Source organism: Natator depressus, chromosome 26 (genome assembly GCF_965152275.1).
Source record: "Natator depressus isolate rNatDep1 chromosome 26, rNatDep2.hap1, whole genome shotgun sequence".
Taxonomy (NCBI): Eukaryota; Metazoa; Chordata; order Testudines; family Cheloniidae; genus Natator; species Natator depressus.
In genome coordinates, this window is record NC_134259.1 from 12,731,936 (window position 1) to 12,759,023 (window position 27,088).

General features: G+C 50.5%; 2 protein-coding genes across 6 annotated transcripts in view; one reads left to right on the plus strand and one right to left on the minus strand.

Moving 5' to 3' along the window:
* The window catches only part of TET3 (tet methylcytosine dioxygenase 3), a 158,517-nt gene that overhangs the window by 120,293 nt on the left and 11,136 nt on the right, over window positions 1–27,088 (minus strand). The window contains exons 1-3 of one of the 4 annotated variants that reach the window (XM_074940007.1): window positions 5,771–5,826; window positions 5,471–5,527; window positions 4,620–4,769 (exon numbers count right to left, since the gene is read on the minus strand). Coding sequence is in view for 1 of the 4 variants with exons in the window: in XM_074940006.1 (XP_074796107.1) it covers window positions 5,471–5,527 (57 nt within the window). In the remaining 3 variants the exon portion in view is untranslated. Of the gene's footprint in view, window positions 1–4,619; window positions 4,770–5,470; window positions 5,542–5,770; window positions 5,827–27,088 lie in introns of those variants that run through there. The other 3 variants (XM_074940009.1, XM_074940008.1, XM_074940006.1) reach the window with 3 other exon arrangements.
* LOC141978145 (uncharacterized) overlaps window positions 18,489–27,088 on the plus strand; it is a 48,822-nt gene continuing 40,222 nt past the window's right edge. For both annotated transcript variants that reach the window (XM_074940018.1, XM_074940019.1), the window contains exons 1-2: window positions 18,489–18,971; window positions 19,674–19,879. In XM_074940018.1, coding sequence (XP_074796119.1) covers window positions 18,803–18,971; window positions 19,674–19,879 — 375 coding nt within the window. In that variant the 5' untranslated portion in view covers window positions 18,489–18,802. The remainder of the gene's footprint in view (window positions 18,972–19,673; window positions 19,880–27,088) is intronic.

The following is a 27,088-nucleotide window of genomic DNA, read 5'->3' on the forward strand; positions in this document are numbered from 1 at the left end:
GAGATGCGCAGCTCCATGATCTGGCTGGATTTCTTGCTATAAGAGGGTTCTGGACTCACCCTGAGGGACCAGTCTTGCTCCTAAAGAAGTCAACTGAAAAATCCTCTGATGGGAGCAAATCCTTGCAGCAATCTGGATTACTTGATTCACACTCTCCCCCCGCCCCACAACATCTGTCCCCGAAGAAGAAACCCACAGCTGTTTCTTTTCATGATTATTTATTTGAAGCAGCACCCGCAATCTCCTGGCTGCTTTCCAGACATACAAGAAAGGGTGTTCCATGCCCTGAGTAGATCACAGTCTGCATGGACAACTGCACGTAACACACAGATGCTGGAGAGCGCTCTCTCTTGCAGAGCACCTGAAATCCAACCGAAAAAGAAATGTAGCAATTCACTAGAAGTGAGGGGACCCATGATCCCACTCTTTATGACATCAGCAGTACGTAATTGTGCCTGGCCCCTGGGGAAAAGCCATCCAGACATTATTTCATACCTTCCATGCTGCACTGATTGGAGGCACAAGAATGCAGTAGGCAATTAGAACTATTACGATCTCTTTTTTCTTTTCTTTTTTTTCATATGGCTCATTTGGAAATTGAGGTCTCAGTGGTGAACATTTCCCAGCTTGCTGATTTCAGAGCAAAGCCTTGTTTTAATAGGGAATAATAATACGAAAGGGATGCAGCGGAAAGGATCTGCAGAAGGTACATTAAAAAAACCACAGAACTGCCATTTTAGATTAAACAAACAAAAATGCAATATTGTCTCTGCTCAAGGTCTCATTTTGAATACCTTTCCGAAAACAATGCTGACAGCACATCGGGAATCAATGCAGCCAATCTTCTTCCATGCAGAACTGCCACATGCTAAGCATCCTTCTTGGGTTCCCCAACAGCACTGGGGATGGGCAAAGTGGCAATTTTGGAAAGATCTCTTCCTGGTTACAGCATTTCCGGTGGAACCAACTGATCTGATCTGCAGCAATGGACGAACTTTGACAGCGAAGGTTCTGTTCCACCATTCGTATAAGCATCGGTAGGGAATATAGACGAGCTGATTAGACCCAGACTTTCCCACCAAGTTGCAGTGGGGGAGGTTTAGGCTGGATATTAGGAAAAACTTTTTCACTAGGAGGGTGGTGAAGCACTGGAATGGGTTACCTAGGGAGGTGGTGGAATCTCCTTCCTTAAATATTTTTAAGGTCAGGCTTGACAAAGTCCTGGCTGGGATGATTTAGTTGGGGATTGGTCCTGCTTTGAGCAGGGGGTTGGACGAGATGACCTCCTGAGGTCCCTTCCAACCCTGATATTCTATGATTCTGTGATCTCCAGCCTCTTCACATTTGATTTCAACTTCCTTTGGATCAGAGCACAGTGAAGAAGCAAGGTTCTTTTCCAATAACACGGGATCGGACAAGTCTCTTCCAGCGAACTCAAAGCACAAATAAGATGAACGTCACAGACAGGGGTATCAATATGTTTTTAAGATTTCGGAGTGAACTTAGGGCATGCAGAAGCAAGGGACTGGCAGGGTGCTGGTCTGAGTCAGAGCGGGCAAGGGCTGTACAAACCATCCTCAGCTCTCCTGGGGCACCTCCGGCCTGACAGAAGCTCCCTCCGCTGTGCCAGACGCAGCCCGATCCTGTCCCGCAGTCCTGCGTATATATAGCTCTGCCCATGCCCTTCAATCCCCTCCCTTCTCAACTATTCCAGTTCCCGGCCACCTTACGCAATTCTACTAATGTTAATGCCTAACCAGCAGCCTCCCCCCTACCATTCCAGTTCGGGGCCTTCCATCCCAACCCTGCCAATGAACCTCAGTCCCAACCCGCCCAGCACCCAGTTAGTCCAGGCATGGATCTCTCCTGAGCGAAGACGTACGGTGGCACTGAACCATGCCAAACCGTCAGGGGAGGTGGTTACCTAAAGTAATTTCCGCTCATGAATCTGGGTTTGAGTGCATGCCTCCGGCGGGGAGTGGGGTGATGCACAAATCCACTGGTGCCACTGCACCCTGGAAATCCCAACCACAGAGAGATCAGTGGAAACGGATGCAGGGTATCCGGCTATCATGCATGCGTGCAAAGAGTAGAGAATATCAGAAGAGAAAAATCGTGGTCACAGGCCCCTTTTGGTGGGCTTTGCATTCAAAATGCTGCCCCCAACCTTGGAATGGCAGGTGTCACCTCGGTGCATGGAACCCACCCCGTCGAGGAACCCAGTGTGGTGTGGTTGGGACACTTCCATTGCCCAAGGGCTGGTGATTAAGAAGGGAGGCCATGCCCTGCTGAAGAAGGGGGCTCCGTTACGGTTCTGGAGAGCACAGCACAGGGGAGGGAGAGGTGGAAGGGACGTGGGTGCCACGGCTGGAACGGTCCATTCATCACTGTGCCCCTCACAGGAGCTGGGAAGGGACTGGCCTACGTGCCCACCAGCTGGGATGATTCCATTCTGCACCCCCCAAAACTCCATCGATGCCAGTTTGGCAGGGGGAGGGGTGAATTTCACCTGGTTAATGCAAGTTAAGGGGTTGAATTTGGGGAGGGAAGAAGAGGCCTCCCTCCTTTGCAACACCAGCCCCCTATGTCCTTTGGGGGAGGGGGGGGAATCTAATTTGCCTGCTATCCCATCCTTTGTAACCCTGCTGCTACAATATCTCCCCTTGTACCTGCAGTGGCCTAGCATTTCACACCGAAAACAAAAGAAAGGAAGAGGTCAGGCAGCAGGCCAGGGTATTTTGCTCCCCACCCTCCCCACTCTAAATGCAAACAGCCCCCTCTGGCCTGCCCTTTCCCTAATTACCTGTGATAAAGGATCCACATTGGTAAAGCAAACAAACATCAACAGTGCTAATTAGGTGCCACCAAAGACTTAGCACTCCAGTCAGGACTTGTTTGTTTACCAAGCTAGCATGACAACAGCTGCTCCATTTGGTACCTTCCCTGGCAGAGCCCTGATGCAACCTCTGGCTCACCGTGTTGGCAGGAGCCTGAATCTGCAGAAGGTGCATGTATCCAATGGGCCAGACCCTCAGCCCGCGTACACTAGCCATTGACGCTGACGCTCACTTACACCAGGCTGGCCCATTGGATGGGATTTTCAAAGGCAGCCAAAGTGAGTTAGGAGCACAAGGCCCACTAAAAGTCAATGGGACATGGGCTCCTAACTCACTTAAGTGCTTTTGAATAAAGAAATCTCGCCCTGTGATGTCAATGGCGCAACGCTTGCACAGCTACTGATGTGTGATCCAAATCAGGACCAGTGCGAATAAAGCAGGAGGACCTGACACATTGTTTGCTAGGTCACAGCTAACAGCAGCAAGCAGGACATGGATCCCCTCCCTCTGGACCCCGGGGACAACCTTACTTAACATTGCAAAGTACCACGCCAATTACACCACCGGGAGCGGTGGCGTTTCCAAGTATTACATTTCCTCTCTGCACAGGACTCCCCGAACTCAGAGACGGTCGTCAGCTACAAAGGGGTATAAGGGAAGCTACCGTAACCAGCGGCCTAATTTCCAAAGGCGCCGGGCACCTGCAGCAACCACGGAATTGAAGGTGCTCAGCACTTCGCCACAAGGAGCCTGAGGGCCAGACTCGGATCTTGCGCTGATGTAACAAACCGTGGGCAGATTCCCCATTGCTATGCGCTGTGGGCTCTCATTTACCCCAGTGCAACGTGGGCATCAAAGGCCAACAGCTCCGAATGGCAATATTTTATATTGTGAGAACACAAGACATAGGGCACGGCAGGAACACACACAGCGTTGCTGGAAGCTTCAACTTTAATCAATGTCTCCTTACCCCCTCTTTTGAGCTGTTTTGCCCTTAGACGCCACAGTAAAAGTGGCCGCAGAAATACCCAGGATATACATAAAAAGAAAAGGAGTACTTGTGGCACCTTAGAGACTAACAAATTTATTTGAGCATAAGCTTTCGTGAGCTACAGCTCACTTCATCAGATGCATACATATCCAGCTGGTCTCCCTTGGCTCCTGGGTGCAACGTAGCCAAATGGCAAACACAGCTGAGGAACGGGAAATGCAATCAGAGAATAAAATAAGCAACGACTGGCCCTTAGCTAGTGTCAAAAGTGTAGTTTTCCCGATGCCAATGCAGTTACAATGGTTCACACCAGCGGAGGATCTTGCCTGTTATTTCTGAAGTACAGACTGAATATCAGGAAACCTTTCTATCAGCAAGATCTGTGGAGTGGTCTCCCCAGAGGAATAGTGGAAACCCCATCGCTTGGGACACTTTTTAAAAAAAAAAAAAAAAAAAACCAGACTGGCGAATACTCAGGAACCACATTGGTCAAGCCGCTGTAACGCTTCAGTGTAAACACTATATACGCCAACAGCAAGGGTTCTCCCGTTGGTGTAGGTAACCCACCTCCCCGAGAGGTGGTAGCTAGGTCGATGGAAGAATACTTCTGTCAAATCTCGCACGGTTTACACAGGGCTATAGGTCAGCTTAACACCACCACTCAGGGGTGTGGATTTTTCAACCCCCCCCCGAGCGATGGAGTTAAATCAAACTAATTTTCGAGTGTAGACCCAGCCTCCGTCCCTGCAAGGTAACGCTCCTGAAACCGCTAATGAAATCAGCTCACTCACCTTCCCTCTTAGCCTCCCTCTTCCCCCATCTCATATTCCCGGAGCATTAGCGTCGAGGCAAGCTGCAGTGCCACGCTCCAAACTTTGTCCCCATAGCAACGCCCACGGTGAGCTACTCCTGGGTATTTTCCCAAGGCACAGGCATCAGATCTGCAGCAGAGTAAAGGACCAGGTCTAAATCTAGAGTAACCCCACTGATTTCACATCAGCATAACACGGAGTGGAAACCGGCCTTAAACCTCAAGTGACAAAACCTAAGAAACCTTGCCTTCCCCCTCTTCTTCGTAATTGTGTTTTTTCCCCAGAAGCAGAGAAACCGAATTGCGGTTTTGGGTCACGGCAGCTCAGAGAGACTCTCTGGGTCCATCCTAGTGAGGTATGACAGCTGCCATCATCATGGTTACATCAGGGTGATGTCATGCCTGCTCAAAGCAGGGGAGTCTAGTCTCTCTTGTTAATTGCACCGGCCCTACGACTGAGCTCAGCAGATCTAGGAGAGAGAGTGGGGAAAGGCTGCTGCTCCCCTGTAAAGACAAGGGGGAAGAGGGGATTGTGGCAATATTTATTTATTTTTGCTCCTGTACCACGGGAGGAGAGGAGATGCTGAAATGCAGCGATTCCTTCCCCCCCCCTTGCAAAAACATTACGGCTTAAAATAATAACAGCAAATGCCTGGATGAAGAGGGATCTGCAGTTCAGCAGGGGTAAAGCTGGAGGCGCCTGGGTTTTTAAATACCGCAACACATGCTTCGCTGTCACTAGTGGTTGGCCAATTCCACCCCCCACCGCAGATTCCCTTCCGTGCTTTGTCCTCAGTCTTTGAACAAGGGGGGGGGAAAAAAAAGGATTACCTTTGTCACCAGCACTTGCTCCTGCGTCCCACCTTCTTTATTGTCCCCGACTTCCACCTGCAAGGGGAATTTAAAAAAAAAAAAAAAAAAGTCAAAATACAATGCAGTTCAAGCTACCACAATTCTCCAGCTATCAGGGAATTGCATGCAGAAAGGGCGGGGGAAGAGGGGGCATGTTGTGTGTTATTTAAACACCCGTGATCTATTAGAAAATCCCTATCAAATTCCCTTGGACGGGGGAGGGCAACTCTCGCATTTAAAGGCCATTGAAACGAAACACAAGGCAGAGCCTATATTTACCTTGTTCTGCTTTTAATGCTCTCTCCTCTCGCAGCTTGCCAGCGATCTCCCACCCCCCCACACACAAAAATCCCCCCCCCCAGCCCTCGTCAGTTCCAGCGAGAATCCAACACTACCCGGCAGCCATCTTGCTTCATTCTCCTTTAAGCTCGGTTACAGACACCCTGGTGCATTCAGGGGCTTTTTTTCTTTCTGCCAGACGCTAGAGTCATTATCATACCGCTGAGCTCCGGCTCGCTTCCCCCCCCCCACCCCGAAGAAACAAACACTGTGGACGTGATATGCATGCCCACTCCCCTGCCCGCCTCAGCGAGGGGGCGGGCGAGCCAATCCTCGCAGGCTTCGCCGTGCGTGTGTGTGTACGCGCACGCGTGCGTGTGGAGAGGAGGAGGAAGAGGGGGATGTGGTTTTTCTGCTAGCGATTCGACCGTATCGACTTCTTTCAGGTCACACGAAGCACCAGGCAGCTCTCTCGCTCCCTCCCCACCCAAGCCAGCTACAAAAGACAGTCGGGTAGCTGTCGCAGATTTCTAAAGAGCTTGTTTTCATTTGAACCAGCCGAGGATCTGGCCCGGCGAGGGTGGGCACCTGCTTAAATCACTTTTACACCTGGCTAACTCCCCTGGAGTTACTCCAGATTTACATCGCTGCTGAGAAGCAGCAGGAAAGCATAGGAGCATCGCTCCTTCTGTGTTCATCCCAACAGCCGGAGGCAGTGTAAAGAGTCCCAGAAAAGCAATGAACCAAATTCTGACTCCAGTTACATGAGTGTCAGAGACTTTGTTCATAAGATCTGATTCTGTCCTCGCTAACGCTGGTGTAATGTTGTCCACCGCACTGGAGTCACTCCAGATTTACAACAGCGTAATAATCATCATCCCCAGCTGTTCTATCGCACATTCCATCAGATGATCTCAAAGCACTTTACAAAGGCGGTCAGTAGCATGGTCTCCGTTTTACAGATGGGGAAACGGAGGCATCGGGCAGTATAGTGACTTGTCCAAGGTCACCAGCAGGCCAGAGTAAAGCTGTGATTAAAACCCAGTTGCTCAAGTCCCAGTCCAGTGCTCTAATCACTAGGCACCCCTCCATCCAACTCTAGGTAACCAAGAGCAGAATTTAGAAAGCCTGATCCTGACCTCATTCCTGTTTGATAACGTCCAGTCCAGCGGAGTCACTCTGGATTTACTTTCTGCAATCTACAGCAGAGTTTATAACAATAGTTACCTAGCCATTCACCCCCGACTCATCGGTGTGGTATATAAATGCCCGCAATATTTGGCCCTTCTGTCTAGCACATTTTTATCCACAGATCTCTCTAATTAATTTTTTTTAATTAAAAGGTTTTAATATATGGCTTAGAGAGTGATGTGAATTTACACATGAAAATGACAGGTTCCCATGCCCAAAAGAGCTCAAAATGCAACTCACTAAGGGGAAGTGTGGCCCAGTGGACTGATCACAGGTCTGGGAGCCAGGAGCTTCTGTGTTATACATCCTGTTCTGAATCAGCCACCCTTTATTAATATTTGTATCATCGTGGCATCTAGGGGCCCCCAGTCACAGACTAGGACCCCACTGCACTAGGTGCTGTACAAAGGGGCTTGCACTTTGGACAATTTTGCTTCATCTCTCTGCCTCCTCCTCCTCCCACACACAGTTAGGCTTGCAAGGACTCAATTGTTATCAATAAATGTAGGTAAACATCTAGTTTCCTGTGCACACGTATACCCACGACAAAATATTCCTATCTCTAACCATCAAAATGTGCAAAACAGGGAAAGGAAAATGAGGACTCAGTTTGATTTCAGACTACTTGCTTTGTACATTCTGATATGGGATGTTGACAATTTGTGTTTCAACAATTATAACTTTTTTTAATCTCAACCTCAACTGTCATTAAATAATTCATGTCTGACCCCCCCATCCAGTAATTTCCCACAACTGTGAACATTTAAATAGATAAAAATAAATGATAAAAAGTCCTTAAAACCCATAACTTTGAGCAACTGGGAAAATAGGACTTGATAATCGAAAAAAATGCTTTAAAATACACATTGATATTATCCATCAAAATGATTAAAAACAATAAAAATGGAGAATCTATGTCGTCCTTCCACAAGGCTTTTCATCCACAGACCTCGAAGGCTGGTCAGTATCATTACCCCCACTTTAAAGATGGGGGAAACTGAGGCACAGATGGGGGAAGCGACTTGCCCAAGGTCACACAATAAATCAGCGACGGAGCCAGGATTAGAACCTCGACTCTCAACCCAGTGCCCTACCCACTAGGATACGCTACCTCTCACCTAGGCAGCCGTGGATACCAATGACTGCAGATTACATCCAGACCCCCTGATTACAGGAAAGCAGAATAAAAGATGTCCAAGTCCCATACAAACCCGTTGCATCATGCAGACTGCACTATGACTGGGGGGGAATTGTCTCTGTACCCAATGACTTCATCCCCAAAGTGTCTCCATGTACACTGCCTGGTAGCCTTCGTGAGCCCGGTCTGTGGCTATGGAAAGTTCATCCTCTTTGCTAGGTTACAGAAACAATATTTACCGGGTTTAATTACCATTAGGCCCGGATCAGACACATTAGCACCTTCAAATCTACAGCCAGGTTGGGCACTCTTGATAAGTGTCACGTCTGCTAATGGCTCAACACCACTAATGCTTCCGAGCTGATACCAGGCTACCTAAAGACCCTTGTAAATGCAAAGCACTGGGTGGCTATGCCTCTGGTCTCCCCCATTCCTTGTAATGACCTTCCCTGCCTTGGACCTCCAGGACTTTCAGAGCAGGTCCCCCTGGTTCAAGAAAGTGAATTTACCCTTCCCTGACCCAGAGAGGCCTGGGGATGAGGGGGGAATTCACCCCTAGGGTGGTAAATGTCAGCTGCTCTTTAATTCCCACTCTGGGCTCCACAGAAGCTTTGCACACTGAGGGGATGTGCATCCTCCAGCTGGCCAGGCCATTTCCCTCTTTCAGCCGCTGTCAGCTGCTTTCTGGGCAACACTAAATCGCTCGCACTCCATGTCCTGGTGGAAAACAGTCTCACCCTCCCTTCTGCCATCTTGGAAAATGGCATCCCTCTGGCCCCACCACCACTGTGGCAACAACAAAGGCCGATGGAGACTTCATAGGTTTCAGACTTCATAAAAGCTCTTGATCACAGCCTGCTTTGTGGACACCAACACAATGCTGGGGGAACCCCTGCTGTGTCTCTGCAAGCTGGACGCCAACCGTGGCCACTTTGGAGGGTGTCGGAGGCTCCGCTTAACGCTACATGGGGCCAAAAACACCCCAGAATCATGAGGACGTTTGGGCTCAGAAACCGGAGCTCGAACTCAATTTACTGGAGTGACCAGAGGTGAATTTGTCCCAGCATATCCTTCTATCCACAGCGCCAGTGCTGGCAACTGGGGAGCAGCTGATGGAAACTGACACACGAAAGGGTTCATGCAGTGTAGACGATTAGGCTGCAGCTGGAGCTCTAGGACCCTGCGAGATGGGAGGGTTCAGCTGAGTCCCAAATGACTACACAGCAATTAAACAGCCCCTTAGCCCGACTCAGCTGACCTGGGCAAGCCACGGGTGTCTAATTGCAGTGTAGACATAGCCTCAAGCAACCGTCCCAGGGGCCCTTGCTGACAGCTCTGGCTGATGCCTAAGATATCGATAGGGGGGGCCGTGGGGGGGGGGGCGTGCGTTGGGTGTTTATAGCACATTTCCAGAGCTTGCAGGTTCCTGGAATGGCGCTAATGTTCCTTGACTTGTGGGTGCATGAGAAGGGGAGAGGGTTTAAAAAAACAAAGACAACTGGATAGGAATTTTGTGCTCATGAAATTTACAAGATCAACAGTCCTGGAAACTCGGTCCTCCCTGCATATCAACAGAACTGGTACCACACAGGCAGTCACGTGTGTGTGTGTCAGCCTGGCCAGCCACCAAGCCTCACCCCAACCCCCAGATCACAAAGAGAGTTTAGTGTCCACGGCTCTCACTCAGTCCTTGGACTCTTGGAGAAACTTGACCCACCAAATTCATTTCACACAGGCCTCTGACAGGAACATATTCCTCTCGCCAGCTACCCTGGCTGGCTCCAAACCATTGAGCAATACTGGCAAACTGTGACAAGTTCTGGTGGCCACATTTTCAAAAGGAAGTTGGAAAACTGGACAGGGTGCAGAGAAGAGCCACAAAAATGATCTGATGGCTGGAGAAAATGCCCTACAGTGCAAGACTCAGAGAGCCCAATCTAATAAAGAAGATGGTCAAGCAGTGACTTAGGGCGTATAAGTACCTCAGTGGGCAAAAAAATACCAGGTGTCAAAGGGCTCTTTAATCTAGACGAGAAAGGCAGAATAAGCTGCAATGGCTGGAAGCTGAAGCCAGCCAAATTAGAAATAAGGCATAATTTCTAACAGTGGAACACTCTACCAAGGGAAGTGGTGGATTCTCCTTCTTAAACCTGGGTGCCTTATTGGAAGGTTTGCTTTAGCCAAACACAAGTTACTAGGCTCAGTACAGCGATAACTAGGTGAAATTCTATGACCTGTGTTATCTAGGAGGCCAGACTAGATGCTCTAATGGTCCGCTGCAGCTTAATCTACAAATGTCTGACGAGCGCTGGAAGGCTCTGTAAACCGTTCACTGATTACCCTGGGCTTGTATTTTCTCCATTAGACAGTATGCCGGGAACATAAGTTTGTGGAAATCCTGCTCCGCTACTACCATTAGAAACTATAGGTTTCTTGAACATCATTTTACAGTGAGCCGACCAGAGGAAGAAGTAGAGGCATCAAGAGGTTCTGAGCCTGGAGAGAACATGCAGCTGTTTCTGGAACAGAGGGGATTTTTCCTGGGTGAGCTGGGAAATTGAAAATGGATGAAGCAGAGACTTTAGTCTTCACATCTGTCCCATAGCCAATATGAGAGCAGGCAACGACCCAGGAGAACAAATCCACAGAACAGTCGCAAAGCACTTGATAAGCACCTCGCTTTACAACAGACCTAACAAGGTAGTATTCCACCCATTTTGCAGATGAGGAAAACTGACACACAGAGAAGTGACTTTGCCTAAGTAGGAAGGTGAGTGGCATAGCTCGGGACAGAAATCAGGAGACCCGACTCCCAGTCCCCCTCATTCTAATCACTAGACTTCACTCCAGACTCAGGAGTAGAATCCAAGAGTCCTGAACCAGTCATCAGCTCTAAGCACGAGACTGCGCTGCCCCAGTAAATGGGTGGCTACATTTTGCTGGTAACTGACGCGATCCCTGTAGCCTTGTGAAGTTTGCTGGCAAGTTGAGAGTTTAGGATAAAGGGCCCTTTACAGTAGAAATGTCAGCCATCCACAGGGAACTATTTGTTCCCTGCAATCTAGAGAGCTGGTTATCAAGAGCATTTTCCGGGGTTTAGCACAGGGCAGCTGAGAGTCAGGACTCCTGGGTACTATTCTCAGTTCTGGAATGGGAGGGGTTCCAGCGGTTAGAGCATGGGGGACAGAACCCCAAAGTCCTGACTCTGTCTCCCCTCCCCACTATAACCCCCGAGCACCTCTTCCCTCCCAGGAGTAGAATCCAGGACTCCTGCATCCCCTGCTCTAACCAGCACACACACTTCCCTCTCCAAGCTGTGGATACAACCCAGGAGTCCTGACTCTGGGAGGGAAGTGGATCTAGTACTAACCCCTCCTCCTTCAGAGCCGCTCCCTGCCTACCATTTCTTGAGCAAAGGGGGAGACACTCACCATCGACGATTTACTACTATGGCCGACTGCGATGATTGGGAACAGAGCAAAAGGGATGGCGACCCCAGGCTCAGATTTAAGCTGCTGACGTCCTTGAACAGACTAAGGTCGTCCCATGACTCATGCAAAGAGAGGTCAGAGACATTCATCGTGGGTCTGGTAAAGGGCTTTGGGAAGCCAAGGATGAAAGACCCCGTGTAAGTGTGACACAGCAGCAGCACGAAGCCATCAGAGCGCTGGCGAGAGGTCAGCTGGCCTGGGCACCAGACAGTTCCAGCTCACGCCCAGCCACACGAAGAACAGAAAAGGGTCCTGAGCCAGTGCGGGTGGTTTTTCTTTCACTGAACTTTGCAGCCACTGGGCTCTGTTTCACCTGCCCCTCAAGACACTCTGCGTCCGAACATGCGTAGGGCCCTGGGGAAAAGGAGTCCCCTGAACCACCCTCGCCCACGGGGATTGTTTTAGTCAGCCACCAGCTCCTATCACCAGAGTCACACCTCACAATGCACACAACCCGTCCAGCCAATGCCTGCAGAACAGATTCCTCTAAGTGAAGGCACCCAGAGCAGGCTTTTAAATCACCCTTCCCAGAGAGGAAGGCCAGCTTGGCAACCAAGACACTGGCCTGGGAGTCAGGACACCAGAGGCTCAGACTCCTCGGGCAAGTCGCTTAGGCTTGGTCTGCAATACCAGCTTCTGTTGGAATAACGACGTTGCTGAGTGACTTCCCATCAGTAAAGGTAGCGTCTTCACTAAGCACTACAGCGGCTCAGCTGCAGCGCTATAAGGGTAGACAAGCCCTTAATCTCTTTGGATTTCAGGTCCCCACCTGTAAAATGGGGACAAGGACACTTCCTTTCCTCCACCCTTTGTCTGTCTTGTCTCTTTAGAGTGCAAGCTCTTCCAGGCAGAACTGTCTCCTACCCAGTGTCTCTGCAGTGTCCAGCACAACAGGCCCCTGATTTTGGTTAGGGAACTACCATAATACAAATCGGCTTGAAACTGAGCAGATTTGGTAACGTGATGGAAGAGCCACTCATCTCCAGAAGGGGCATGTTAAGATACCTTTCACCCTGCACGGAACACTATTCGCTGCACTGGCATGCGAGTCATGGGATCTGAGTTCCTCCCCCAGCTCGGCCATTGATGTGCTGCACAAGTCACCTTCCCTCCCTGTGCCTCAGTCTCCTGGTCTGTAATATTGACTCACCTTTGTAAAGTTCTTGGAGAGGCTCAGATCAAAAGAGGCCATAAGCGCTGAACGTTATTAGTCTCACACCTCTGGACACGCACAAGGATTGAATTCAGGTGAGTGCGTGGTGAAAGTTTCATCACTCCAACCCTCAAAAGCCACACAAAACTTTTTAGGTGTCACTACTGACGCAGATCTCAGCCCTGGGCTGGCCAGGAGTCTGGGGAGGGTTCATGCTTGGAGATCAAAACCACATGGGAACTTGCAGGGTTTTCATGAAAAGCTGCCATTTCTGCAGCGGTTGGCTCAGAACTTTGGCGGGCAGATCAAAAGCTGACAGGCTGAGTCAAGCATGTTGGGGGCACAGACCCAACCACCACGCTATGCACAGCAGGTCTCCAAACAAGAGAGGGGACTGAGCCTGCAAGGGTGACTGCAGATCTTCCCCAAAGCTCTGGGAAGTCCAGATCCTGGGTACTAGTTCAACCTGTTATAGGCATGTAGTCCGACTATTAACAGCTCAGATCTAGATGCAAGGTGTGTGGGTGTCTGGGTCAGGGGGATCGGTTCTGAGCCCACATCCAGGCAGAAGGCTGCAGCGGGAACTTCCTAGGAGCACCCGGACAGCACCTATGTTTGTGTGCATTTGCATGCATCAACATAATGCCCTACTCAGAGAATGCCGTATTGTTCCTACCCACTGTGCATAAGTAATTCTGTGCACTGGTGGTTCTGTATAAACAGCAGCTGTTAAATACATTGCATTGTATTAAAAAATGCATAGGCAAAAACAACATGCCCAGACTCATAATATTTGCCCAGGCTTATATTGTCCTCCATAAAGCTGAAGGAATTGTTTGCGGGTTGAACTCTGCAGTCAACAGAACACAAGTTTATATGTATCTTTTGCACATGCAGGTGCAATTCCTATTGAAGCAAATGGGAGGCAGAACTATTGTAGTTAGAGAGGGTGTGTTTATACAGCGCCTGGCACAACAGGGCCCTGGTCCATAACTGGGACTCCTAAGCACTATGGTAACTTAAATAATATCACATATCTGCTAGCGGCCGCTTTGCTTTGCGTGACACAGTGCACCTGAGAGCCCCTATTACATAAGAGGACCCCAAAGACACGGAGCAAAATCTGGATTGCAAGTGCCCCTACATTTGAGGGCATGAGGATCTAGGGGGTTCAGAACAGTCTATTACAGGGTTAGGAGGATGTTGTGAAATTCAGATCTGGAATCTGTCATACCCCTGCTTCGCCAAAGTTTCGGGGGTGTTGGTACCAAGGGTTTGTCTCTAACCACTGCTCCATTTGGTTTCACCCCAAGAAGGTTAGCCCTGGCCCTAGTTACAGGGGAAGGCCAGGCATGTTTCAAGACTCTCCAAGCTGCATTTGCCCCTCTGCCTGCACTCTGAGTACCCAGAATGTATGTCAAGAGCAAGGATCTCTGCCCCTCCCAGGTCAGAATTGATCAGACTAAAGGACAAGCAGTTCTTGCTTGGATGGAAAATCTGCCCCTCCATTGAGCCACGTGCACTGAAAACCCATTCATTTTAAAAGGACCTGGATCCATACAAACATTGCCTAGTAAACCTGTGGAACTCACTGCCACATGAGCTTACGGAGGGCAAGAGCTTAACAAGGTCCTTAAAAGGACTGGGCATTTATATGGATAACAAGAGCATCCACAGTTACAACAGCATGGACTAAACAGAACCAACTAATCTGGTAGGGCTATAAACCCCCATGCAGCAGGGCCTAAGCCAAGCTCTAACTACTAGTGTTCAGGAAGAATCCTTCCCTGCAGGCAGGTTATCCCTTCACTGCCTGGTGCAGGGTCTCTTGCACCTTTCTCTGAAGCAGCTGGTGCTGGCTCCTGTCAGAGACAAGATACCAGATAACAGGTGAACACAGGTCTGAGCCAGCGTGGCAATCCTTAGGTTCCTCTTTGGCCAGCTGCATGGCCCTCTGTGTTCCCAAGACTTCTGCATGCTGACTAGGGAGTTTACCATTAACCAGCCTCTCAGCATAGCCAAGCCGCTCTCATTAGAATGAGAAAGGCTGTAGGGCAATAACAGTGAAAATGGATGGTGGTGAATGGGTCAGCGGGCACTGTGTCTCTTGGGGGGGGGGAAGAGGTGTTTCTTTGGGAGCAGGCCAGAGATCCTCCTGCTGTGATTCCCAAAAGTAGCAGGGCTTCACCTTTTCCCCCCAATCAATAATGACCTCCCAAACAAAAAGCTATTCCCTTTCTCTAGCAGCGGTTCACAATACACCCGCAGTTGAAAAGCCCCCTCTCCCTTTAGAATGAGAGGCAAAGAAAGAGCATGCATTGACCAGTGTCCCCGCTTCAGCTCCTAAAGATCCATTATGGCTGGCACAAGCTTTACCCTCTCTGAAAGAACACAGGGCTTCTGCAAAGCAGGCAAATTAAGGCAGAGGTTTCAACCTATTGTACCCGGGCAGGGCTGCAGGTACCACTCGTCCAGTTGTGCCCAACTCCAGCAAGCTTGCCCTTTGTGGCATGCAAGGCTGCTTGCTCCTTGGAGGTCCAGGGTCATGGATACATAGAGGGACATATACGGCCCTTGAGTGGCTGCACTCATGTAGATAGCGTGTGGATCCTGATCAGAACTTCCCCCAAAGTTCTGGGAAGGCCGGATCCAAGGGACTGGCTCGGCCCATCACAGGCAAGGGGGCTAGCTACAAACGTTTAAACCCCTTTGCCCCATATGCTTGAGTGGCAACTCAGCGTTCTCCCCCACAGCGCCCAGCTTCTCACATGGCCATATCCCTCCTCTGGCTGGGCTCAATTACGTCCAACAGGATCAGCGCTTAGATGGGGAAACCTTCCTGGGAGTAGCCAGGTGCAGCAGGCAGTGGGGTGGGATTCAGCAGGAGGCATTCATCCTCTGTATCGCAGCCTGATGCTGGCTGCAGGAGGGGCTGTGCTCGCGGAGAGCCCTCTGACGGCCACAGGCTAACATGGGGAAGCCCTGGCAGGCTTGTTACAGACCCCGTGGCACCTTTCTCAAGCCCTCCACTCTGATCACGCTTTTCACAGAGCCACAGACCGAGGAAGTGACCTGCCCTAGGTTGGTGGCAGAACCGGGACTAGAACCCAGGTCTTTCATGTGACAGCCTGGCACCCAAACCACACACAGCCTTTCTATGTCAGCAAGATTTCCCACAGCGTAGAGTCCAGCTGGGGCCACTGCACTCAGCTCCCTGAAACTCCCTGGTAGTTTCCCTTGTATTCCTGACCCCTGTAGCACTATCGGGGCAGAGAGCTGCGGCATCTCCCCCGAGAGGGTAAAGGAAGTGAGACAGAAGTGCTAGCTCATTGCTGGTTCTTCAAGCAGCGGACCGGCCACCGAACACACTCCCCTGCAGCAGACAGCATCTCACTAAGGCATCTGCCCCATCCGATGGACCAAGGACGGCAGCAGAGGGAATTCCTCCATAGCACGGCAGTCAGCTCAACCTCGATCCCAAAATCCAAGGGTGTTTTCCTCCACAGTGGAATCCTGAACGCAGTTCACCAAAAGGCAGCATGTGACAGTAGGTAGAGCAGGAGAAAGGGAGCCAGGATTCCTGAACATATTCCCAGCTCTGCCACTGACTTGGGGGGTGACCCTTGGTCAAATCACTCCCACCCCACCCCTGGTCTATACCTATACTGACACAGGGTTGCAAGGCCTGTGTGGTGAACACCTATAAAGCACTTGGGATATCTGTGGGCGAAAGCTGTCTATGGCTATTATTATTTTTTGGTGTTGTAACATTGCACAACGCTGGTTGTGCAACTTGCCGTGGGGGTTGCATCAATTCACAATGACATGGCATAACAATGCAGCACCAAGCCCAGGCAGAGAAGCTCCTTGACAGCACAACCCAGCCCCACAGGACAAACACCGGGTGGGGGCAACACTCCCCCATCCCACCGTATTGTACTGGGGGCACGAGACCATGCTCTCCATCTATGCCTCCACCTCAGCCAAGGCAAATGGCTCTCTGTAGGCAGAGGTCTGAACAGAGCCGCTTATATCAAGCTTAATCAATAAAGCTGTTAGGGATACCGATGAACTGTCCTGCCACAGCTGAAGAAATGGCCCATCTAGGGTGAGACCCCATTTTTGAAGGCACGCAGCCAGCGAGGGACTCTGCACAGAAAGGCATCAACCTGCTAGAGAGGACAGTGCATCTGACCGTGTGTGACCCCCCGTCACTGCAGTTGCAGCAGGGCAGGTGGGTGGGTCGGTCGGTAGCCAACTTCCAGGGGCGCAATTCGTTTCTGCGGTGCTCCTTGTTTTTACACGCAGCGATATAAACCACCGCTGATTAAACCGTTCATCCACCCCACCTGCGAGCAACGCAAGAGTTGGCCAGCGAGGTTCAGACCCCAGACAGCTAGGTGGTGTCAATCCAGAGTAGGAATGCGTGGGCCAGATTCAGAGCTCAAGCAGGTTAACATAAATCCTAAGCAGCACTGTCTAAATCAGTGGAGTGGCATCAATTAACCGGGATCAGAATCGGCTGCCCATCCCCCACCAGCACTGTCGCTACTTTCCAACTGCCAGCCACCCAGGGTAACATCCGTCAGCCCATTGTCCAGCCACCGGGTTCCCATCCCTCATCCCGGCTTTGTGTACAAGCTACCTCTGTGCTATCAGCCCCCCACCATCCCTCTTGGAACCAGCCTTGAGCCAACTGTGAAGCTCCACCCACCCAGAGGAGCCTAGGAAAACTCTCATAGGAGGAGAGAATGAAATGACTGGGATGGTTTACAGGAGATGAATAAGAGGATCATCATCAAGGAAAATCCCACGGGACATAGTCTCCTTGCAGTTCAAGCAGAGTCCAGATCACCACCAGTCAGCGGGGACATGATAAAAGTACACAAACGAACAAGGCGACATATTCAACTAAATTGAAAAGGTGGCCAGTTCATACTGGAAAAAACAGAAAAAATAGTTTTCACTCTGTGCAATTAACCTGTGGAACTCACTGTCACAGGACATCACGAAGGCCAAGAATTTAGCAAAATTCAAAGAGGGACCGGATGTTTGTGTGGATAACGAGAATATCCAGAGTTAGAATGGTTAGTGCTAACAGAGTGAAACCGCACGCTTCAGGGGTTAAATCAAATCTCTGTTGGGGACTGGGAAGAGCCTCAAAGAAGGCAGGTTGCCCATCTGCCTATTGGGAGAGGAGGGGTCTCTTGCACCTTTCTATGAAGCATCTGGTGCTGGCCAACATCAGAGACAGGATACTGGACTAGCTGGACCATGGGTCTGATCCAAAATGGCAATCCCTGTGTCCCTATGCAATCAAGAGAGGCAAAGGTCACAGTATTCACCCTATATATGCCGCCCAGCTCCTCCAAGCAAAGATCTTCGCTAGCCCCTTGGCTCCGGGAATCTGTCCCAATGAGATGCATTAGCACAAAAGGCTCAAACCACAGAAAGCATTCAGATGCTTTCGTTCATCCCACTGACCTGGGCTGCTAATATCCAGAGAGACTTAATTAAGCAACTATAGTTTAAAAGAAAGACAGACATCACTGCATTTTATTCTGGAGCGACACATTCTGTTGCTTACACACACAGAGACCGGGCTTACACACACACATCAATTTGCTGCAAAGTCATTTTTAGCTGATAACATCACAGCCTAGATTTGAAATATCTTCACTATAGGCATGGTAACAGCCCTTGCACTTGTGGGCTGAGCATCATTCTACATTAGCCAGGGACGTCAGCAGCAAAAAAGGAGGGAGGGAGGGATTCAGCAGGCAGAAGAGTGAGGGGATAGGTCCCCTCTGCAGGGGGTGTACACAGGCAGAGGACAACTGCAGGAGATGTCAGAGGTGAGGCAGAGAGGCTGATCCTGCCTGGAGCTGCTCAGGAGGCCGATCTCGTGCAGGCCTGCGGGGACGCCAAGAGAGCCGTGAGCAGACCAAACCCCCAGTAGGTTGCAAGTTGGGGGGTGCGACTTGGTGGAGGCAGGAACAGATCCTCCACCAAGGAAGGGTCCTATGCAGCACTCCCGGGGGCAAGGCGCCATCTAAGCAATGGGATGGGGGTACCCAGAGTCTGCACAGCTGAGGGCTGCAGCAGCCTCTGCCTCACGAGCCCATGCCATCAAAACAGAGCAGACAGCAGCGGCCTCTTCCTTAACACAGCAGTTCAAGAAACCAAGACTACGAGGCTCATCGGGTCCTGCTCCAGTTCAGCAGACAGGTAAGGATCTAGCTAGCTACAATCCTGACCTGGCCCCCCATTACCAGAGTAGCTCAGCACCTCACAGTCTTTAATGTGTGCCACAAGTACTCCTTTTCTTTTTACCCCTAGGAGAGAGGGCAGAGCTATTATCCCATTTTACAGATGGGAAACTGTAGCACAGAGGGACTAAGTGACTTGGATACGGTCATATAAAGAGTCTGTGGCAGAGCAGGGAATTAACCCTGCATCTTCCAAGGCTAGTGCCCCAATGGCTAAACTAATGCTCTCACCACTGATCTGTCCTCCTTCGCCCCATACACCAACATCCCCCTGCGGCGACCCCTCTAAACTCACTCCCTAGAGTTCCAAGCAGACACCAAGAGCCGGGCCAGGAGGAAAGCGAGAGCAAAGGGGTGCTCCTTAGCAGCTGTGCAGGCAGGGGCCAGTGGAGATCCCTCCAAGACATCAGCCTCAGCCAATGAGATTTCATAGCTAGCTTCACATTGGCAACTCAAACCGCTCCCGCAAGCTGGTAAGCAGCAGATTCAGGGCTGCCCTGGCAAGGGCATTCAAGTCCCCCTTCTGCTCCGGCGCCTGCAAAAAGACCCAAGCCTAAAGAAATAACATCCAGCTGGCTCCCCGGAGGGCTGACAAATTTAGTAACTTTTTTTTTTTTTTTATCATTAGTGCTTTAAACGAGATTCTCTCTAATCCCAACAGCGTTTGGCACAGAGACAGATTCACACCAGAGCTTGAATCTCCCGACCGTGGGACAGAATCCTTCCGTCGACCCAGTTCCTATCTCTCAGAGAGGTGGATTTGCTACAGCGATGGAAGAACGCCTGCCGTCGGCTGCAGCGCTGCGAGTGCAGACGCAGCCTTACTCCGACACCCCTGGTAGCACTTTACACCAGTTTGCCGTGGAGGTAAGCGGCAGCACGCGGCACAGCAGACTGGGAAGTTTAGGCCCACAGGGCGCAGAGCTACTCTGAAAAGCAATTCAGTGGAAGTGGCAAGGTGGGTTCCTGGAGTCTACGACATAGGTCAGTTTGCAAGTAAAAAGGATCTGGAGGGGCATCCCCTCTGCTCCCCCAACCTGCCAGCTCTGCAAACTCACACTGGCTCTTAAGACTCCGGCGGACGGGGGAGGGAGTGAACTTTTCAAAAACACTTAAGCAACTGAAGTGCTTAAGTCCCAATGACCTGGGTGCTTTTGACGATGTCTCCCGGGTGTCTTTCCGCCTCGCACATTGTCACTAGCGATATGGGTTCTGTGGGCCTGGGGCACAGCTTTACAGCTGCGCTGCCATAAGTGGAATGACTGCACTCGGCAAACTGCTGCTGATGCACCAGGAGGAGAACCGAGCCCCCAGAGCTAGGCTGGCTCACTGGGCTAGCAGGCAGGCAGGACTGTCACAATGAAAAGCCACCTGTTCCTGGCACCAGAGTGAGCAGTTCTCACTCCAATACACCCAGGGGAGGGGGGAGATCAGATGAGGGATCACGTGCTGTTTGTACACCACTTTGCCAAACAGATTTGCACTTTAAACAAATTGGCCGAGATTGGGGAAGGGAGGGCAGTGACTAGCAATGTTAAGCACCCAACATCAGATACCTTTAAAGGCATCCCAATTTGCAGAACTTACTGAGCACCTCAGAAAGATTCAGACCCCTTTAAAGGCATCTCAAGTTGAGTACAAAACAAAACAAGAAACACCAAGGCACTCAATCACTAGTTGTCTGGCAATTATTTCTACCTTGACAGCAGCCCTTTAAATGTTTGTGTGGGTTAGTTATAGATATCAAATAATGAACCTTCATCCCCTCCACTCTAAAGTCTTTGATACTCTCAAAGCCCTTTCTTCCTGAAAGGGTAAATCTTTTCCCACACAAGCTAGCCCAAGGAAGAGATTAGGTGCTCAGAGCAGCAGAGAGAGAAATACAGTAGAGGGCTTCAAGCCTGCAATCGCCTCTCATTAATAGGAAAGAATATATTTCTCTCACGGACAGTCTAGCCAAAGGAGCAATCTGGCATTCAAAGGCAAGGCTTTACGAGGGAGGAGAGACAAAACTGGTAAAACGCTTGTGTGGCAACGAAGAAAGGAGATGAAAGGAGATGAAATTAAATCCTGCAAAAGGGAGATTTCATCAGCGGCTGGGGGGGGGGGGGGGAGGAATTAACCTCTTGATTGCTTTAAATGCAGATCTAAAAATGGGTGATCAGCACAGGGTGGGTTTCCAAGGCAGTTGTTTTCCGAGCTGTAATTTTAAACCTGGTCAGTTTCTCCCTTCACCATCTTCAGTATAATTTGCCTGTAAAAAATTCCCCAATGTTGAATGGAAGTTTTTACCACATGTTTTTCAGTTTCAGAGTAATGAGCCGTTAACAAGACATTGATTACTTATGCAAATTAATGGAAGTGGGCAGCGTGGGGGGTTTCAGAGGAGGCTGCTTCTTGCCCCGTCCATGTGGCTACGCTAAATCACTGAACTTGTAGCGCCAGTTCTGAACGGCTTGGACACGCGCCCTCTCCAGCAGCGGGGAACTGTCTAGGGCTGAAAACGCTTACTCCTGCGAGGAACGCAGCTGAGTTCAACAGGATTACATCCGATGAAGTGAGCTGTAGCTCACGGAAGCTTATGCTCAAATAAATTTGTTAGTCTCTAGGGTGCCACAAGTCCTCCTGGTCTTTTTGCGGATACAGACTAACACGGCTGCCCCTCTGAAACATGCCTGAAATGGGCGTCTCTAAGATCCCAGACTTGGTACGTGTCATTAACGCCAGGCCAAAGGGAGTGCAAAGGACTACCACCTCTGATTAGGCAGCATTTCACTCCTGAATTGTCTGCTGTAAACCCTGGGAGAAGGGCAACACAAAACCAGGCCCTGAGTATTTGCAGAACATAAGAACAACCATACTGGGTCAGACCAAAAGTCCATCTAGTTCAGTGCCCCAGAGGGAATGAACAGAACAGGGAATCATCAAGTGATCCAGGCCTTTTGGAGCCCAACTGGCAAATGCCACACACTTCCTGGGTGAGCCTGGGCAACTGCCTCAGAGCCACAGGTCTGTCTCAATGGAAATAAGCAAAAAGAAAAGGAGGACTTGTGGCACCTTAGAGACTAACCAATTTATTTGAGCATAAGCTTTCGTGAGCTACAGCTCACTTCATCGGATGCATAAAGTGCTTATGCTCAAATAAATTGGTTAGTCTCTAAGGTGCCACAAGTCCTCCTTTTCTTTTTGCGAATACAGACTAACACGGCTGCTACTCTGAAACCTGTCAATGGAAATAAGACTTCCTTTCTCCCACCCTTGGTCTGTCTTTTCTTTTTAGACTGCAAGCCACAGAATAGGGCCCCAAAACTGATCGGGACCACTAGACATTACCGTAATTCACATAATAAGTTAGCGGTGATAGGCTTAGGGTCACCAACAGTGTTCAAGGGTCCGAGTCTGTGGCAAGTGAAAGACCAGTCCAGACCCAAAGCGAAGCAAGTCTTCAGGGCGATGGCTCTTGGCTGCACACTGCAGCAGGACTCAAAGGGTTACGAAAGCATTTGCAGCCTCATCTGCATGTCTATACACATCAGGGAGGGAGGGCTGGCAAAGGGATAATTAGCCCAACCGGATTCAAGCCGCCTTGAGTCACAGACAGGGACGTACAGATGCCAGACGGGAAACCTGGGATGAGTGCCTCCAATTTTCAGAGGGCTGGTAACGGGCTGAGGACTGGGGAGAACTTGTGACTAGAAAGGAGTTGCAGGTCTCTACCCAGAGCATGGAAAAATTAACCCTTGAAGGGAATGAAGAATCCCAGCGCTACTGAAATCTTAAATATCGGCTCCAAAGCCCTTCTCCCTTCACTCAGCCACGAGCTCAGTTATTCTCGGCCGGACGATCCCCTCCCCAACCCTTTACCTCTTTCAGGGGAGCTACAGAACTCTTGAGGTCGTGAGCAGTTTCTGCCTTGCGGTCATTAGAGATCATTATAATTATCATCTGTCTATCATAGTGCCCAGGAGCCCTAGTCATGAACCAGGACCCCACTGCACTAGGTGCTGCATGCACACAGAACAAAAAGAGTCCCTGCCCCAAGGAGATCAGGGATGACCCACATTTCTGAATCCGTAGCCAATCACCCCATCCCACCGGGAATGAGGGTTAAAAGGAAAAGTGTTTCTGCTGGTCACTGTGGAGCAAGGTTATGGATCACCCCCATATGAAGCCTTCTGACCTATAGCTTCCCAGGTAGCTCTTTCTCTCCTCCTCACCATGCCCAGAGAAGGGTGGCGGGAGGGATACAGAAGCATTGGCATGGTATTGTTGTAACTGACTGTGGCTCTGTAACTCATGCCCGTGACCCAGGAGAGGAAGCAAAATGCTGCTCTCGATGAGAGCGCAAGGACCGAACCAGGAGGCTAGATTCCCACACACCCACTGGAATCCACAAAACCGCTTCCAATTCTGAGCAGCTCAGAACTCATCGGGTCACGTAAGCCATTAAACAGCTCAAACTTCACAGCTCCAGCTGTGGTGCGCAGCCATTCCCCCTCTGGCGGCTAGAGCTCACAGGCTATGCAAAGACAGGCCTGGCTGGTTCAAGAACTGGGCCAGATGCCCCAAGATGCAGGAGGTGCCACTTTTCAGAGGTGATCCCAAGCCACGACCACTTGTGTGCTTTAAAGGTCCGGTGGCACTTGTCACAAGAGCGCGGGGAAGTTATACCCAGAGGCAGCGTGGCCTAGTGGATGGAGCACAAGATGGGGAGCAAGGAACCCTGGCTTACAATCCTAGCTCTTGGGCCAGTCATTTCACCATCTGTAAAATGGAGACTCGTTATCATTCACTGCAAGGATTAGGTTTGTAAAGGGCTTTCAGAATACAAACTGCTAGAAAGTCCTAGCTCTCATCATTAACTGATGTCCTTGGTAGAGTCCACACTCCGGCCTGCCTAGAGCCCCCTTCCAGCTTGCAGTTTCAAATGGATACAGCATTCTTCTTCACTCCCTCTCCCAGCGCCTTGCTGCGTGCTGTTGTACGCAGCGGCTGCGCCCCAGTCTGCAAAGAGCTGCATTTTAGCAGGGCATGAAGCGATTCCGGAAAAGCCTTTCGGGATCTTTAAGGACGACAGGATGGTCGAGAAAGATAAAACATTGTGAACTTTAGTGACAGTGGGACTCTCACACCCTATTTAAGGGGAAAACACCCTGGGCCCAGATCCACAAAAGTATTCAGGCACCTAACTCCCATTGATACCAGTAGGATTTAGGAACCTAAATTCTGAGGCTGAGGGCCCATCTACCAGCTGAATAACTCTCTTGCAGCGCAGGGGCAGGGGCAACCTTTGCTGGCAAGAAACTTACCCTTGCCACCGTTTGTGACTCAGAGCTGTCCACATCCATGAGGCTTTCCCACCAGCGGCACTCCGCCTCCAAGCTTCACCACAGCTGCTGATGAAAGGACTGACTCAAAGATTTACTGGTGACCTCGAAGGCCCCCCGAGAGACTCCCTCCTCAGCCTCCGTGCTCGTCAGCCAGGTTCCTGCTGCTCAACCACCTCTCCCGTACAGTAAATCAGACAGGGGTGGGTGTGGGCAGAACGTGTTCTACAGCTAATTCCCCTCCGCTGGGGAGTTCAGGCACAGGCCGCCAGGAGCAGGAGAGGTTGTGGTTTCTCAGTGGAGCGGCCAAGTGGCCTCATGCATCAGTTCCCGCGCCTTGGGAAATGGGAGATGTTGCATTGCAACTCTCCTATTCCCCCCATTCCTGCGACTGCCAGAAGCAGAACTAGAGGGGAAACAATGCAGTGGAAGTCAGGCTATTCCCTTTCAACTGGGCTCAGTCCTTATCTTCAAAGCGCTCCCCATCCTGGGCCCAGGCCGTGAACAGACCGGTTAGCGCTGCAGGACCGTGGTTGACAACTCCACTCCTCTGGTACAATGGAATCCTCGACAATAAGAATAAAGCTCGTCCGTGCGGGAGACGGAACCTTCTTCGGGGCGGTCCGAGGCTGTGGAGTGAACTCCTCCCAAAACCGACCACCCGGTCTATACTGAAGCAACCAAGCTACCCCCAGCATAGGTGCTGACTCTGTGGGTGCTCCGGAGCTGGAGCACCCACGGGGAAAAATGAGTGGGTGCTCTCCACCCACTGGCAGCCAAGCGCCCCGCCCCGCCCCCTCCTCCGCCTCCCTCCGCTAAACAGCTGTAGCAATCTCCGGGAGGGAGGGGGGAGGAGCGGGAACGTGGCCTGCTCAGGGGAGGAGGCAGGGTCGGGGCAGGGATTTGGGGAAGGGGTTGGAATGGTGGCGGGAGGGGGCAGAGTTGAGGTGGGGACTTTGGGGAAGGGGTTAGAATGGGGGCAGGAGGGGCGGGGCAGGGGTGGAGTTGCGGCAGGGCCGAGGGGGGCGGGGGGAATCGAGTACCCACCGGCGCCAGTAAAAGTCAGTGCCTATGACCCCAGGGTAAACACAGCCGGGTCGACAGAAGTATTCTTCCGACCACCTAGCTACCACCTCTCGTGGAGGCGGTTTAACGAAGTGATAGCAAACCCCTTCCGTCCGTATAGGAGGTGTCCATGCTACAAGAGCACTGTAGCAGAGACAGAGCCTAAGGACCGTCCCAAACCTCACCACTTTCCGCTCGAAGCGCCAAAAGTGCCTGGTTTTGACTTTGCCCCCTCTAACAGAAACAAAGAGCAACAGGTATATTTATTTAACCAATACAAAATAAAAAAACACTACCAAAACTTGGCAGTCCACTTCCCACACTCCTCCCTCTGGAGGAAGGATGAGAACAAACATGTGACAGCTGTTTACCATGTTGCTAAAGGTACTGTTGGACGGCACTCAGATACTGCAGTGAGGAGTGTGGTATGAAAACCCAGGTACAGGCTTGGAGGGGTTTGATTTTTATTGGTAAACGTCTATTTCACCGTACATGCACACAAACTAATAAAAAATTATTTCCATCGATAATAATTACTGACCTATCTGTAAAATTCTGTGTGTTCTCAAGCAGCATTCTTCTGAGAGTTTGATTTAAGGATATTTACTTTGTACATCTGGACACGTGATATTGACAATTTGTGATTTAACAGTTATAAAGCTGTAACTTTTTGAATCTCAGTCTCTACCCTTCTTAAATAATTCTTGTTCTCCCCCGTACTGTCTGACCCCTCCCCATAACTTCCTGCAACTGTGAACATTTAAAAGTATAAAATTTGTTAAAAATGTATCATCTCGTACAACTGTGAACAAAACAACTGCTAAAAATAAACATTGATCTTATCCATCAAAGTTAGAGAAAAATAAAAATCGAATTCTGCTAAGCCTGCCTATGTAGAATACAATCAAATCAGTGCAGGAGGAACAGAGATCTACCCGGTGCAGACCATCTAGGGAGTGCCATTCTCCCGCTCACCGAAACAACCTTAATCACTCTGGGCTCATTCTGAGCAGAATCCTGGACACACACACAGCTCGCACCCCCGAGCAGAGGGAAACCCCTAAATGCAGTCGGGTTGCATTCACTCCAAGTCTGAGAAGGGGCCCATTCCCTGCCCTCCCCAACCTAAGTCAACCAGGAGGTTCAAGGAAGGAAGAAGCCACAGAACAGCTTTGCCACTGTGGCCTGAGAAGAGCTGCAGCAGTCCCGGCAGGGCACACTGTTAGTGGATCCAGATAGCAGCCCCATTCCCACTTTCCCCCCCAGTCTGCTCCAAGCTGAGGAGGGACTCACAGGCTGAACCAGCCCCACGGAACCCATCTGTCAACAGTAACCCACAAATCCAGCTATTAAAAGAAAAAAGGGTTTAAAAAAAATGGCTGCTCACGGATGGACTAAAACGGCTAAATTTGTGGAACGAGCTGTGGTTCACCCAGGACTCCTCGGGAATCAGAGATTCTCCCAGGCTCCGTTTGTCCTTGGAAGAGCAACACCACTCTTCCCATCCTGCATTTACCTACTACACAAGGCTTCTTGTGGTTACGAGGAGCTACACTTAGCATCCTTAGAGCACCTCCCATCTGAGGATCTCAAAGAGCTTCATGAAGCACCATTCCCCTTCCCCCCGGCCCAGAGAGAAATGGAGGAACAGAAGGGACAGCACTTGCCCGAGGGTGCGGAGACA